This window comes from Amblyomma americanum, chromosome 10, assembly GCF_052857255.1.
Source record: "Amblyomma americanum isolate KBUSLIRL-KWMA chromosome 10, ASM5285725v1, whole genome shotgun sequence".
Lineage (NCBI taxonomy): Eukaryota > Metazoa > Arthropoda > Arachnida > Ixodida > Ixodidae > Amblyomma > Amblyomma americanum.
In genome coordinates, this window is record NC_135506.1 from 118,419,131 (window position 1) to 118,435,687 (window position 16,557).

The window sequence follows — 16,557 nt, forward strand, 5'->3', positions numbered from 1 at the left end:
ATGTCAGCAGCGAAACTCACGAGAAGTCGAAGCCGATGCCGTACTCGGTGATTGTGTGCCTCCTAGCTGAATCCAGGAAGTACTGGAACAGGTCGTGGTGCGGCTGTTCCAGCGTGTTGTTGGGGTTATGGTACAGCGAGTCATAAAAGATGATCGCGCACAAACCGTCCGCTGGGTACTCGTACCACTGACGCGTCAGGTGTTCGGTGACAGCGCATATGAGCGAGTTCACGGACAGCGGCTTCTCTGTGGAAAAAGACACGGGGAGGTGCGTGATGCCCGTTGCGCCTTGAGGAACTTCGTTAAAGACGCTACGCAGTAAACGTGAACTGGGAAGAAGCATCCTAGAAGGTGGAGCTCATTACGACCGCGCGGTGCATAAGGTACACGTACGAAGATACTTCTGTCAGCTAACACAATGCTAACTCGACGACATTCCATGTCCACTGGGCGCTGGTGGACAACGGGATGCACTTTGCGGAGGGTTATTATTTTCACGGTCACTGATATCACCGTTACGAACGTGTTTGGCGCCTGCACGCTTCAGCGGTGCCACAAAATTCTGCTTGAAGTGCCCAGGACAAATTTAGAGCGTAATTTCTTGTTTGATATCAAACACAAAATCTGCCGTGATAGAGAAGCATGTTTCGGTAATTTCAATAACAAATGACAAAAATGATCCATGGTTCAACAAGGCCCTCCGTTGATTACGAAATAAAACGAAGTGCTTGTACCGAAAAGCTAAATCTGCTACCTCTGCGTCCTCGTTGGATAGCTACAAACAGTTCCCTACTGTTCTGCAATTAATGCTGCCAAAAACAAATACTTCACTCATGATCTCCCATCGCTTTTGCAGAGTAATCCTAAGAAGTTCTGGCAAACTATATCTCCCGAATGTAAACAAGTCTTCATACAACTACACAATAGCGATGGCTTGCCGCTAGATGACACTGAATGTCCGACTGCGTTTAATAGATTTTTTGGTTCATTATTTACCAAGAAAGATCATTCCAGTATGCCTATTGTTGCCGACTCTGACTACCGATTCATGGAACCTATCAGCATTAGTACCGAGGGTATTGCATCACTGATTAAAAACGTTAAGTTTTCCTCATCTGCTGGAGTGGACGACATAAACTCCAAGATTCTTAAGAACACCATTTCAATTTACATCCAGATATTGTGTCATATATTTGAGCAATCACGAATTTCGATATTGTGCTTTAGCAATTACTTTTTTAGGTTTTTTTCTGTTATCGAAAAGCGCAGAAAAGCACCCGGACGCAGAAAAGAACACGACGGCACGAGCGCTGTGTCGTCGTGATATGGCCCTTTAAGCTGCGAAATGGGTAAATATCGGCAGGCCGTAGAAAGCAGAGCTGTTTATTATTAGCACTTGCGAAATTTCCCATAGGGTGCGTCTATACAAAAAAGAAAAACAGGTGCGAGTTGGCCGAAAGCCGGGTCTTTAAAGAATTCCGTGCCGCTCGCGGCCAATAACGTGACCTGTGTTTAAGTTGCAAACTGCAAGATTGTTCATAAGTTCATAAAAAGCCCCGGGCGTTTGAGCCCCGTGGTGCAAAGCCAATCTTGCCTTTTTCATCATCTTATTCAAAGCTGGCGAAGCGAGCAATTGCTTATTCGGCGTTTTACAACGCTGTAAAGAAATCTTGTGTGCACAGCTTGGAGAACAGCTTCTGCAACCAACTAAAGCGCCTGAAAAAGGCTGGCTACCCTGCAGACGTTTTAAATTTCGTTGCAGAAAAACTGCAGAAAAAGTTCAGACTCGATATGGTAGGTGAAGCCAAACAAGAGCAAAAGAAAAGAAAGATTGCATGTGGTACCCTATCTGCACCAAGTCTCGCACAACTCTAAAAGAATTGGGAAAAATGCTGGCGTCGAAGTCGTCTTCTCGGCTCCTAAGCGACTGTCTAGCCTGGTCAAAAAAGTAAATTCAGTGAACAGAGAACCGAGCAGCTGCTTAATAAGGCACGCGAAACAATTCGTGCCTTGCCAGGAAGGAGTACTTGATTCCTTGCCTCGTCATGTGCCAAGTGTTACATCGGCCATACTGGCCGATGTAACAGTTGATGTGTTAACGGAAGGTTAAAGGAACACAAATATAATGTCTCTCGTGCCGCCGTCACAGGCCACGTAGCACGACACTGCAAAGACAACGAAGATGACGAAGACGATGAAGACGATACTAAAGTCTGTTTTCCATTGTGTAAGGAATGCTCTGTGATAGCAAAAAGGGCGACTCGCTAGCAAGGGAAATAATAGATGCCCACATGATAGCTAGAAACTCAATACTGCCTCTACAGCGCTGTCAGGTAAGAAAATTCGTTGCCTTGATTGTGAATGTTAACTTGTGCCTGCTGTAGGGGTGACATTATTTCCCATGTATGACACTTGCCTGTTGACACGTGAGCGATGTACTGGAGATCTTGAATATCGCGCAAGTCAAGCGTGCGTGTATATCCTATTCCGGCCAGCAGGGTAGTATTTATACTCGCTGGCGGCCAATAAACTTTTTAGTTGTGAGTCAGCGCTCTGTGTTGTGTCCCTTCTTCTCTGTTCCGTCTGTCGCGGTGTTTTTATGACTGCTGGGACTAGTCGCTTATTAAAGCAGAGTTTGCCATCTGGTATAACCTAATAGCTCTGCTATAAAGAGGGAAACATCGAAGGTTAGGTTCGGTATCGGACAAGTTCCCACAACAGAATCAGGAATACATCAACGAAAAATTCGCCGTTTATTGATTCGGAATGTTAACAGGCTGCAGCACAACGTGAAATAAAAAAAAAATGTCGGCGGTCGTCTGGCGCAAGGAGAAAAAGTGATTGAAGTTCAACATTTATTTTTGCCACCAGAAGTTGCGAGGACAGCCAGGGAAAAGCTGCGAAAACAGCTTGAAGGATCCCGACTTCCTCTTAGCAGAGCCGGCCGCCGCGGTGGCTGAGTGGTTATGGCGCTCGTCTGCTGATCCGAAAGACGCGGGTTCGATCCTGGCCGCGGCTGTCAAATTTCTATGAAGGCGAAGTTCTCGAGGCCCGTCTCCTGTGCGATGTCAGTGCACGCTAAAGAACCCCAGGGGGTCGAAATTTCCAGAGCCCTTCACTACGGCGTCCCTCATAGCCCAAAGCGACTCAGGCTAAACCCCCATAAACCAATCTTTGCAGAGCAGCATTAACGGTAACAAAAGTACGCAGGTAGTGGGAAAAGAGAAGAGAAAAAAAAGTAATATAAGTGACTATGATGAACTATGAAAAACAATGCACCTGCATCGTGTCATGCACGTAATACAAAAGAAACACCCAAGAGAACTGCAGGGGAGGAGGGAATCAAACAATGAAAAAGGACACGAGTTCGCAAACTGGCAATAGGAGCAAGATATAATGTGAATATTTGGCGAAGTTCTTTGAGAGACATTTCATGCAGAACAAGACTTTCACGGCAGTACGGATCATTCAGTAGCGTGGGTAACATAACATGCATCATTTGTTGGCCATAATTGGTACGACATTTCTTCACATAGCAAGGCTCTGCTCTGCGGACATCATACTCTGTTTTGTTTTGTTCTAACCCAGAGAGTCTAATCAGGGTGCCATCGCTTTTAATTATTGCAAGTTTATGTTTATAGCACAACCTATAGTTATGCGCAGAATTTATTGGTATAACGCTGTGTGTGAAACACAGTAAAGGACAGTAAAACAGGAAGTTTATTAATATTTTCAGCTGTTATTTTTGCTCATACGAGACATCTGTAATTAATTATAGATGAGAACAAAGAGTTATAGAGTATTATGTTAACGAACACAGGAAAAATAAAGCAAGGGTAACGCATGATGCCAACTGTTCTAGAAAGCTTATTAATTAAGTAAATGATAAGGTCGTTCCACGCAATACCGTCTGTAAAGTATACACCAAGACTTTCATAAGATCGTTTAACACTTACTCTTGCTGGGCTAATTGGCGGGGGTGAAAAATCACTGCTTTAGTTTTATTATGTTAATTTCCAAATAGTTGCTTACTGCCCAAGAGTTAATTTCATTTAAAGTTTTATTTTCTTGCTTTGCAAGATCAGTGCTTGAGGTACCGGGGAAAAACACATTGGTGTCATCTGCGTAAATTATGAACTTAGCATCACGATCGATTCGAGCAATATCATTAACATACAGAACAAAGAGAAAGGAGCCCAAATACTCAATGGAGGAACTCCAGAAACTACGATTTTACTCTGAGAACATTCACCACCAGTGCTCACAAACTGGGACCTGTATCACATATATGACGAAATTAGCAACAAGGCTTTACCTCAGAAACCATAATGATCGAATTTTCTAAGCAATGATTGAATGCAATGATTGAATGCAATAATTTCTAAGCAATGATTGAATACAGAATGATTGACGAGGTCAAAGGCTTTTCAGATATCTGAAAACAATCCAAGTGTCATGTGTTTCAACACAATAAAAAAGTTGTCCTCCGCTTTTTACTGTAGCTCTGGATTTGCTCCGGCGTGTGCGGGTTTTCCTTTCCAAGTTATGATAGCATCGACACCTTAAAACGACTAAAATGTGCTCATTTTTTAACGTGACATGTAATATCAGCAAATATACAAAAGATGATTAAATTAGATCCTGAGACAATGTTTGCGGGAATGCGGGAAAATAATGTTATAGAGAAATATTCCATCCTACAACATACAGAAATAGTATAAGTGCTTATTTATTTATTTATTTATTTATTTATTTATTTATTTATTTATTTATTTATTTATTTATTTATTTCAGTACTCTCAGGGCCCGAGGGCATTACAGAGGGGAGTGGGGTACAATAGACAAAATAACAAAGGAACAGCAGTCACAAGTAACACAAAAATGTGAACAAGAATAAGGCTCGCGCAAATCAGTAGGTTACAGCAAATACAATCAAACAAATTAACAGTCATTTAACACGAAATTATGAGCAAGGAATAAAGGTAAGCATAAAAGTAAGCATACCACGCAAACAAGCATACCACGCAGACCAGGTCTGTTTTAACTACCACATAAGCTGAAAAGGGTCCGAATTCTTTGATGTGTAATCTTCACATGATGGCTGCAGGAATAAGGAAATATAAACGCCGTCTGCTTACTGGTAAATAATTCCTGAGTGGATGGCCTAAGAACCGCCTTTATTTATACCAAACCTCACGCACATTTTCTGTAGTGATCATTCGTTGGCTGACGAGTATAATTTATGATGAGCACAGTATTTTGACAAACTCACAGTATGATTCTAGGAAGCGGCGGTCGACTAAAGCCACCTTGCTAGTCCTGAAAGAAATAATTATGGAAAATATTACTAATAATTTATTGACAGCCGGAATTTTTCTCGGTATTAGTAAAGCTTTTGACTCCATCGATCTCATTAGTGAGCCTTCATCATATGGAATTCGTGGAACAGCTTTAGCTTTAGTTAAATCCTAATCGGGAAATACCTAGATAACAGTGCGTGTGTATTAACAACCAAAGGTCATCTTTCTTACCAGTAACAAGTGGCGTGCCACAAGGAAGTATATTGGGGCCCCTTTTATTCAATACTTTTATCAATGATATTGTAAATATCGTCACCTTAGTTAAACTCGTAATCTATGCTCATGATAGCACCTTATTTATTTCTGGGAGTAATATTAGCCAACTAGAGTTAAGATGCAATGATATCCTTACTAAACTATGAGCATGGCCTAGAGTAAATAAAATCAAAGTTACCCAACTGAACCCAAAGCCATAATTTTTCGTGCTGAGAATAAAGCAGTTCCTCCGGTGAATTCACTCATTTTACAGGACCAGAATATGGAAATAGCCACCAAGCATAAGGTTCTCGGTGTGTCCTTTGTAGCGAAAGCTACATTGGCCACGATCTCGCAGTTTCGCCGTGCTCGCACCGCACCACGTGGCAACAACTAGCCAGACAACTTGACTAACCTGGACTTGCAATCAAGATTAACGAAGGCTAACCAAGCTTTGCCTGAGCTTTCGCTACGCATATCCTGGCATGGCCGAGGTAAGCCACTGCAAATTTTTATTGTTTAAATGAATAGACATTTTTGTTTTGTTTTTTTTGTAGCGAAGGCTACATTGGCCACAAACTCGCAGTTTCGCCGTGCTCGCACTCCCACCGTGCTCGCTTTCCCACCGTGGTCGCACAGCCCCAGGTGGCCAACCACGTGACTGGTCACTTGACCAACCGGGTGACGAGCCGCCGCGGTGGCCGAGTGGTTTTATGGCACTCGGCTGCTGGCCCGAAAGACGCGGGTTCGATCCCGGCCGCGGCGGTCGAATTTCGATGGAGGCGAAATTCTAGAGGCCCGTGTACTGTGCGATGTCAGTGCACGTTAAAGAACCCCAGGTGGTCGAAATTTCAGCAGCCCTTCACTACGGCGTCTCTCATAGCCTGAGTCGATTTGGGACGTCAAACCTCTGTTAAACAAAGCAAACCAACCGCGTGACGAACCACGTGACAACAACTAGCCAGACAACCAGACTAACTTGGACTTGCAATCAAGATTAACCAAGGCTAACCGAGCTATGTCCTAGCTTTCGCTACGTATATCCTGGCATAGCCGAGCTAAGCCACTGCCAATTTTTTCTGCTCACCTTAATGAAACGCCCATATAGTTCACATCTCTAGAAGACTATCGGCTGTTACTGGCGTAATCACACGCTGCCTCACATTTCTTCCCACAAGTGCTAAACTGCAAATATATTACGCTCTATTTCTTTCTCATATTAGCTACTGTGCACTGGTATGGGCCACAACAACTAAAAGAAAAATAAACAAGCTTCTCGGCTTGCAAAGGAAAATTATTCGTCTTATCGTAAACATTGAACCAACGTCGAATATTAATACCACAATAGCATCATTCAACATGATCCGTGTAGATAATATCTATAAATTCGTTTGTTGCAAATGCACGTTTCTTCAACGGGTATGTCATTTATTGACACAACTTGCTTCCCTTGAATATCGTACTCCAATAGTTAACACTCGTTGTACCGACACTTTGTCCTTACCACAGTTTAGAACTAATTACTATCTCCAATCCTTGGTCACAATCTGCTATTTTTTCTAAACTAATATAAGGATGTTGCTGGATTTAGTCCAAAACAACTGCGAACATACTTTGTGCAAATGTAATCCGTATTTCTTCATATGCCATTTAAAAAAACTTGTTTGTAATTTATGTACTCCTTTTTTGCATTGAGTTCATTATTGATGAACATTTTGTTAGCCTATTTCTTTTTTGTTGCTTTGATGCATATGCTGTACAATTTATTTTCTATTTAATTATAGATTACTACTTCTCTATTCCTCATAAATTGTTATTTCGTTCTGTCTGCTGCTGTCATGTAATGGTTTCCTTGGGCTTCGTCAAGCTGGTCGTACAGCTTTTAGCCAAGGTGGCCATCCAGAAATTTTCTAGAAAATAAAATATGATTTGATTTGATCTGATTTGGTTAAAACATGATAATTTTCACTTGTTCACAAAGAAATGTTAGTTGGATATGCAACTAACTAACATCGGTTATTCACAGCTTTTCAACACTCCTTAAGCACTCAGGGCAGGTTGATGCCATTTTTCTAGATTTAAAAAAAAAATTTTGGTGTTGTGTCACGTGCTAAACTAATATATAAGCTTGAACTAATTGGTCTTCCAAAAATTGCAGTCACGTGGGTTTGGTCATAACTCAGCAACGGTTTACAGTTTGTTAGCATTGACGGCTATCATTCAAATTCTCTACCAGTTACTTCAGGCGTTCCACAAGGTAGTGTACTAGGCCCGTTGTTATTCATAATATATGTAAATGGTATCGTTACTGTTATATCCAAACCGGTACAAATTAGGCTCCTTGCCGATGATTGCATTTTGTTCAATGAAATCAACAGCTCTAAAGATCAAATCCTTCCTAATTCTAACCTCCAGAAAATTGACACATGCTGCAGTAATTGGGATATGCAGCTTAATGCACCAAAACAGTTTTGATGAAAATCACCAACAAAGAATTATACACTCATTTCCATACACCCTTCCATGGCATCTCCTTGTAGACGTTAAGGAATACCTCGGTGTTACCATAACTAATAATCTAAGTTGCAACAGTCATATCGCCAATACATACCCATCGTCCTACCGAAAACTTGGACTTCTTCGCTACAAACTTAAAAACGTTCCTTCCCGGATAAAGGAGCTAGCATACAACTGCCTCGTAAGACCCAAACTAGAGTATGCTTGCACAGTCTGGGACCCTTATACCAGGAAGAATATTGAGGCATTGGAGGCTGTACAGCGGAAAGCCGTGTGCTTAGCCGTTTCAAAGTGTCGCACATCACTCTCCTTCCATTTTAATGAAAAAAGTGCCATCTCACAACTGCAAATACGTAGGAAAATCCAGAGACTAAAATTTCTATTTTTGCTGAAGACAGACAAACTCGCCATAAGTTCCGAGCTTAACCTTGGGCCACTTACAGCTCGTCCCACGAGACATCATGTACACATTATTTAACTCCATACCAAGCTAAAATTAATTCCTTGAATAATTATTTTCACCCACGTAGTATTGAGGAATGGAACAAGCTGCCTTTTAATTTTATCATGTCCATTGAGTCTTATGACAAATTGTTGCCGTCTATCTGATAGACGTGTTTCGTATTTATGTATGTTTTCTTGCAAGAGTTGAACACGTCTTACTGTACTTTGCTTGTTACTTATGTTTCGCGCGATGAATTCATATTCGCAATGCTATATTATTTTAACCCCTCCTGCTAGGGTCCAATGAGGACCCGCAGTATTTGTTAAATAAAATGAATAAATAAATAAGGATCCAGGCTGCAGTAATCCGTATCATCCCTTTTTAGACAGCCACGCCTGTGCTACCTATGCATCTATATTTCTTAGGTAGAACATTTCTTTTTTTTTATCTAGAGACTAGCCTCCCTCTGAGAAATCAATTGCGGACACTCCTTAGATGGATCACTAAGGCAAGCACCAAAAGACTGCATTATAGTGACGACTTCGCCAGCGTATACAAAGTACTTTCTCAAAATAAATTTTTGTAACACAAGTGAGTTTTCAGCAAGTTTCTTTTTTCATACTGCTCACATTCTCCAAACTAAGCAGCTCTTCATAAAGCTTTGTCTTCTATTGTTTCATAGCATCATTCAACATGATCCGTGCAGATAGTATCTATGAATTTTGTTTGTTGCAAATGTACGTTTCTTCCACAGGTATGAGTCATTTAATGCACAACTTGCTTCCCTTGAGTATCATACTCCAATAGTTAACACTCGTTTTACCTACATTTGGTCCTTACCACAGTTTACAACTAATTACAAGCTCCAATCCTTGGCTCACAATCTGCCATTTTTCCTCAACTAATATAAAGATGCTGCTAGATTTAGTATAAAACAACTGCGAACTTACTTTGTGGAAATGTAATCCGTATTTCTTCATATGCAGTTTTAGAAAACTTCTTTGTTATTTATGCCCTCTTTTTTACATTGAGTTCATTATTGATGAACATTTTGTTAGCCTATTTCTGTTTTGTTGCTCTGATGCATGCGCTGTAAAATTTATTTTCTATTTAATTATACATTACTACTGTATTGCTCATAAATTGTTATTTCGTTCACTCGGCTGCTGCCATGTAATGTTTTCCTTGGGCTTCGTCAAGCTGTTCGCACAGCTTTTAGCCAAGGTGGCCATCCAGAGATTTTCTGGAAATACAATATGATTTCATTTGATCTGATTTGATTAAAACATGATAATTCTCACATGTGCACAAAGAAATGTTAGTTGGGTGTGAAACCCACTAACATCGGTTATTCACAGCTTTTCAACACTCCTTAAGCACTCATGGCAGGTTGATGCCATTTTTCTAGATTTTCAAAAAAGCTTTTGGTGTTGTATCACGTGCTAAACTAATATATAAGCTTGAACTAATTGGTCTTCCAAAACTCGTAGTCACGTGGGTTTGGTCATATATCAGCAACGGTTTACAGTTTGTTAGCATTGACGGCTATCGTTCAAATTCTCTACCAGTTACTTCAGGCGTTCCACAAGGTAGTGTACTAGGCCCGTTGTTATTCATAATATATGTAAATGGTATCGATACTGTTATATTCAAACCGGTACAAATTAGGCTCCTTGCCGATGATTGCATTTTGTTCAATGAAATCAACAGCTCTAAAGATCGAATCCTTCATAATTCTAACCTCCAGAAAATTGACACATGGTGCAGTAATTGGGATATGCAGCTTAATGCCGCCAAAACAGTTTTTATAAAAATCACCAAAAAAATTATACACTCATTTCCATACACCCTTCCATCGCATCTCCTTGTAGACGTTAAGGAATATAAATACCTCGGTGGTACCATAACTAATAATCTAGGTTGCAACAGTCATATCGCCAATACATACCCATCGTCCTACCGAAAACTTGGACTTCTTCGCTACAAACTTAAAAACGTTCCTTCCCGGATAAAGGAGTTAGCATACTACTGCCTCGTAAGACCCAAACTAGAGTATGCTTGCACAGTCTGGGACCCTTATACCAGGAAGAATATTGAGGCATTGGAGGCTGTACAGCGGAAAGCCGTGTGCTTAACCATTTCAAAGTGTCGCACATCACTCTCCTTTCATTTTAATGAAAAAAGTGCCATCTCACAACTGCAAATACGTAGGAAAATCCAGAGTTTAAAATTTCTATTTTTGCTGAAGACAGACAAACTCGCCATAAGTTCCGAACTTAACCTTGGGCCACTTACAACTCGTCCCACGAGACATCATGTACACATTATTTAACTCCATACCAAGCTAAAATTAATTCCTTGAATAATTATTTTCACCCACGTAGTATTGAGGAATGGAACAAGCTGCCTTTTAATTTTATCATGTCCATTGAGTCTTATGACAAATTGTTGCCGTCTATCTGATAGACGTGTTTCGTATTTATGTATGTTTTCTTGCAAGAGTTGAACACGTCTTACTGTACTTTGCTTGTTACTTATGTTTCGCGCGATGAATTCATATTCGCAATGCTATATTCTTTCCGCCCCTCCTGCTAGGGCCCAATGAGGACCCGCAGTATTTGTTAAATAAAGTAAATAAATAATGATCCAGGCTGCAGTAATCAGTACCATCCCTTTTTAGACAGCCACGCCTGAGCTACCCATGCATCTATATTACTTAGGCCGAACATTTTTTTTTTATCTAGAGACTAGCCTCCCGCTGAGAAATCAATTGCGGACACTCCTTAGATGGATCACTAAGGCAAGCACCAAAAGACTGCATTATAGTGACGACTTCGCCAGCGTATAAAAAGTACTTTCTCAAAATAAATTTTTGTGACACAAGTGGGTTTTCAGCAAGCTTCTTTTTTCATACTGCTGACATTCTCCAAACTAAGCAGCTCTTCATAAAGCTTTGTCTTCTATTGTTTCATACCTTAACTGACTCATCATGAGGAACCTAGACGGACAAACAGAAAAACCAGATGTGCTTGAGGCGTCTTGCTCACGCTACCCTCACAGCTATGGGTGAAAATGAATACGCCTATAGAATCACCAACCCTAAATAAACGCGTCAACATACCCAGCAATTCTGGGCAACGGCATGCTTGAGTGAGAAACCTTTTATGAATGCAATTTTTTCATACGATTCAAGATTTAACTATAACAATGAATATATCCACTGATCACTGGACGGCAGTCTCGAATTTCTTTTTTCTCCTAACGTTTTTTCTATCGTCAAAAGCGTTCCCTATTGGTTTTCTATGAGAGACTTAAATTTTCGATGCGATCGATAGGAACTCTTTAAAAGAAAGATTTTGCAACATATCAGTAGAATGAACCATTGCCTTCATACTTTTTGCAAAAGTATCTTACAATTTTGCAATTTTCAAAATTTTATGTCTGAAATTGCTAGACATGTACAGTTAATAGAACAAAGCCTTACGGGTGGTTGTCGTCGTTTCCGTGTACTTCGTCGTCGTTGACATTGTTGTCGTTGTCGATGTTGTTGTAGTCGATGTTGTCGTTGTCGTCGTTGGTGTGGTGGGAGTGGTCGAAGTCGCTGCCGCAAATATACCGAATGCGGATCAATAAAACTTTTTCTTGAAAATAACCGTACTAATAAATTGAGAAAAGAAGGCGCATTTGCGCGGAAATTTTGAAAACAAATTTTCAAATTAGGAAATTGGGAAATTTTGAAAACTGCGCTCACTATTGATATTGACGGCCTCCAATTTCGCCATATAAGACTCTTGCCGCCCAAAATCAGCAATAAAAAGTTGACTAGTTTTATTTTGTTAATTAATCTCTTCAGTATAGACCTCTTCTCCTGTACATCATGTCCGCCATGTCGTAGAATTCACCAGCATAGGCCGCATTGTTCTAAGTATCATGGCTTTTCAAAGAAAAATCTGCATTTAATAATTTGGAACACAGCGTACAGAGCTTACAGCAACAAGACTTTCCTAAGCGTGACTCCCTGCTGAAGGCCAGTGGCGCAGACGTGCAAGAACTTTGTGTACGTGTCCACGTGTTGTGCCGTGTACGTGCAGAGACTTGGCAGGTGGAACCTGATTGGCCCATGTGCAAATACAACGCACTCTCCGCCTAGAGATGTGAAGATACTACTTAGCTTAAAAATTAGAGGGAACACTTAAGCTCCGCCTTAAGGGCATTGCGCAAGAGCGTAATGGGTTAATTCCCATATATGCAAAAGATCGTTCTCTACTTTACATTCATAGACCCCTGGGAGTCCTCATACCCCATCCTGACGCAGTGGTGCAGCGGTTAAGCGATGCACCACTGCCCTGCGATGGCAGGTGCTCCCAGCGGTGGGCCTTGTGTGGCCCATGTTGCTCTTTCCGAACGACCAATAAATAAATTAACTGCCAACATGTTGCTCCTCTCGAGCTACTAATCAATAAATTGACTGCCACCATGTTGCTCTTCCCGAGCGACCAATCAATAATTTAACTGTCACCATGTTGCTCTTCCCGAGCGACCAATCAATAATTTAACTGCCACCATGTTGCTCTTCCCGAGTGATCAATCATTAATTTAACTGCCACCATGTTGCTCTTCCCGAGCGACCAACCATTAATTTAACTGCCACCATGTTGCTCTTCCCGAGCGACCAATCAATAATTTAACTGCCACCATGTTGCTCTTCCCGAGTGATCAATCATTAATTTAACTGCCACCATGTTGCTCTTCCCGAGCGACCAATCAATAATTTAACTGCCACCATGTTGCTCTTCCCGAGCGACCAACCATTAATTTAACTGCCACCATGTTGCTCTTCCAGAGCGACCAATCAATAATTTAACTGCAATCATGTTTCTCTTCCCGAGCGACCAATAATTAATTTAACTGCCACCATGTTGCTCTTCCCGAGCGACCAATCATTAATTTAACTGCCACCATGTTGCTCTTCCCGAGCGACCAACCATTAATTTAACTGCCACCATGTTGCTCTTCCCGAGCGACCAATCAATAATTTAACTGCCACCATGTTGCTCTTCCCGAGTGATCAATCATTAATTTAACTGCCACCATGTTGCTCTTCCCGAGTGATCAATCTTTAATTTAACTGCCACCATGTTGCTCTTCCCGAGCGACCAACCATTAATTTAACTGCCACCGTATTGCTCTTCCAGAGCGACCAACCATTAATTTAACTGCCACCATGTTGCTCTTCCCGAGCGACCAATCAATAATTTAACTGCCACCATGTTGCTCTTCCCGAGTGATCAATCATTAATTTAACTGCAATCATGTTTCTCTTCCCGAGCGATCAATAATTAATTTAACTGCCACCATGTTGCTCTTCCCGAGCGACCAATCATTAATTTAACTGCCACCATGTTGCTCTTCCCGAGCGACCAACCATTAATTTAACTGCCACCATGTTGCTCTTCCCGAGCGACCAATCAATAATTTAACTGCCACCATGTTGCTCTTCCCGAGCGACCAACCATTAATTTAACTGCCACCATGTTGCTCTTCCCGAGCGACCAACCATTAATTTAACTGCAATCATGTTTCTCTTCCCGAGCGACCAATCAATAATTTAACTGCCACCATGTTGCTCTTCCCGAGTGATCAATCATTAATTTAACTGCCACCATGTTGCTCTTCCCGAGTGATCAATCATTAATTTAACTGCCACCATGTTGCTCTTCCCGAGTGATCAATCATTAATTTAACTGCCACCATGTTGCTCTTCCCGAGTGATCAATCATTAATTTAACTGCCACCATGTTGCTCTTCCCGAGCGACCAATCAATAATTTAACTGCCACCATGTTGCTCTTCCCGAGCGACCAACCATTAATTTAACTGCAATCATGTTTCTCTTCCCGAGCGACCAATCAATAATTTAACTGCCACCATGTTGCTCTTCCCGAGTGATCAATCATTAATTTAACTGCCACCATGTTGCTCTTCCCGAGTGATCAATCATTAATTTAACTGCCACCATGTTGCTCTTCCCGAGCGACCAATCAATAATTTAACTGCCACCATGTTGCTCTTCCCGAGCGACCAACCATTAATTTAACTGCCACCATGTTGCTCTTCCAGAGCGACCAATCAATAATTTAACTGCAATCATGTTTCTCTTCCCGAGCGACCAATAATTAATTTAACTGCCACCATGTTGCTCTTCCCGAGCGACCAATAATTAATTTAACTGCCACCATGTTGCTCTTCCCGAGCGACCAATCAATAATTTAACTGCCACCATGTTGCTCTTCCCGAGCGACCAACCATTAATTTAACTGCCACCATGTTGCTCTTCCCGAGCGACCAATCAATAATTTAACTGCCACCATGTTGCTCTTCCCGAGTGATCAATCATTAATTTAACTGCCACCATGTTGCTCTTCCCGAGCGACCAACCATTAATTTAACTGCCACCGTATTGCTCTTCCAGAGCGACCAATCAATAATTTAACTGCAATCATGTTTCTCTTCCCGAGCGACCAATAATTAATTTAACTGCCACCATGTTGCTCTTCCCGAGCGACCAATCATTAATTTATCTGCCACGGTGGTCAATTTGCTCATTATCCGGTGGGCGGGTTGTGATGATGCCGCGAGGTCACGTGACCTAGGTGGCCCACCTGCCTCCTGTAGTAGTATACAACTAAAAAACAGCAGTTAACACTGTGCCACGGTCAGCGGCGTACTGTATCACTCCGCTAACCAGTCACAAAAGTAAACGAAATCAGCTTTTTAATGTTTGACTTTATTAAACAAGCCAAGTATCGAAATTCCACAGCTTATAACTTTCTTCTCGTGATTAACTTCTTGTTTAGTTGACGAGAGAAGTTTCAAGAACGGCCTACTGTATTTTGGTGGAGTGAATCTGTGCGGCGGTCCTGAATGTGGGCGGAGCTTCACTGCAGACTTAGTTGTATCCGACTATAGGTTTCTCTCTGGGGACCACCTGCCAGAGCCATGCTCGTGATTTTTCGCTCACAACGACGCCGACATCAGATTTTGTGGTGAACAGGGCTTCAAACGCTGTCTCGTTGAAACCCAGTGTTCTAGAGCCGAGAAGTGCTTTCCGACGATCTCTTTCATCATGTTAGAGTAAAGTAACCTTTTTCGCTACGAAGCATTTCCTACTCTTCTGAGCGCTGCGGCAGCCCTCCAAATCGGGACTAGAGGTCCTGAACCTGGGAGTGAGGCATCCAAGGACCCCATGTCTAACAGGGTTGACTACCCTTTTAAGTGCGCTAGCTCTTATTAGCCCGTTCCTTAGTTTCGCGCCGTCATCGTCGTCGGCATCCACATCGCCACTTGCCTCAATTTGCAGAAGGGCCTGACTAAGAGGGAGTGGAATTCCCCACTCCACTTTTAGAAGAAAGGAGGGCAACGGAGGGAAGGTTGGAGGCGGCCAGTGGCCTAGTGGCTTGAGTGTCCGTCTCGGCTGAAGGTCGTTATTTCGAAGCCCACCGAGGGAAAGGATAGGTACAAGCATCCGAATCCCCAGCGACCGGCTTTCTTAGCGGTACTCGCTCGGTAGAGGCTTCGGAAACCGCGCTATGCTCTCGGAGGGCAAAGGCAGTTTCGAACACTTCAACCTCAGGAATACATCCGGGGTTCGCTTTAGTTCGTGCGCTCTAAATAGCGTGCCTGAACAGACGTGCAGGTTAACTCATACTGCTCTTAGCGATCTTGCGAAAGAAGTTCACTTTAGAATACCAATGTAGTACTGGGCATCTCCGGATTCACCTCCGGCTGCCTGACGTTGCAAAAATTCTTTCCTGCCACACGACAGCTAATCCTCAAACATTCGCATTACACGCTCCTAACCGTGCTTCAATTTTTCTTTTTTGTGTTTTCTTCATAAAGTTGCAATGGCTTTGCATGGTAAGAGCAAGCGGCCCCTCCTTGACTCCGCTGGAATAGCAAAAGTGGCAACTATGCCGCTATCAGGCGACACCTAGTTCAGTGTGGTTGGTGCACATGTAAAGTGGTAACTACCACCATGTGG

General features: G+C 42.0%; 1 protein-coding gene across 1 annotated transcript in view; it reads right to left on the minus strand.

Annotated features, from left to right (window-relative positions):
* LOC144106978 (uncharacterized) overlaps window positions 1–16,557 on the minus strand; it is an 87,916-nt gene that overhangs the window by 36,463 nt on the left and 34,896 nt on the right. The window contains exons 9-10 of the mRNA XM_077639949.1: window positions 12,002–12,118; window positions 21–246 (exon numbers count right to left, since the gene is read on the minus strand). Coding sequence (XP_077496075.1) covers window positions 21–246; window positions 12,002–12,118 — 343 coding nt within the window. The remainder of the gene's footprint in view (window positions 1–20; window positions 247–12,001; window positions 12,119–16,557) is intronic.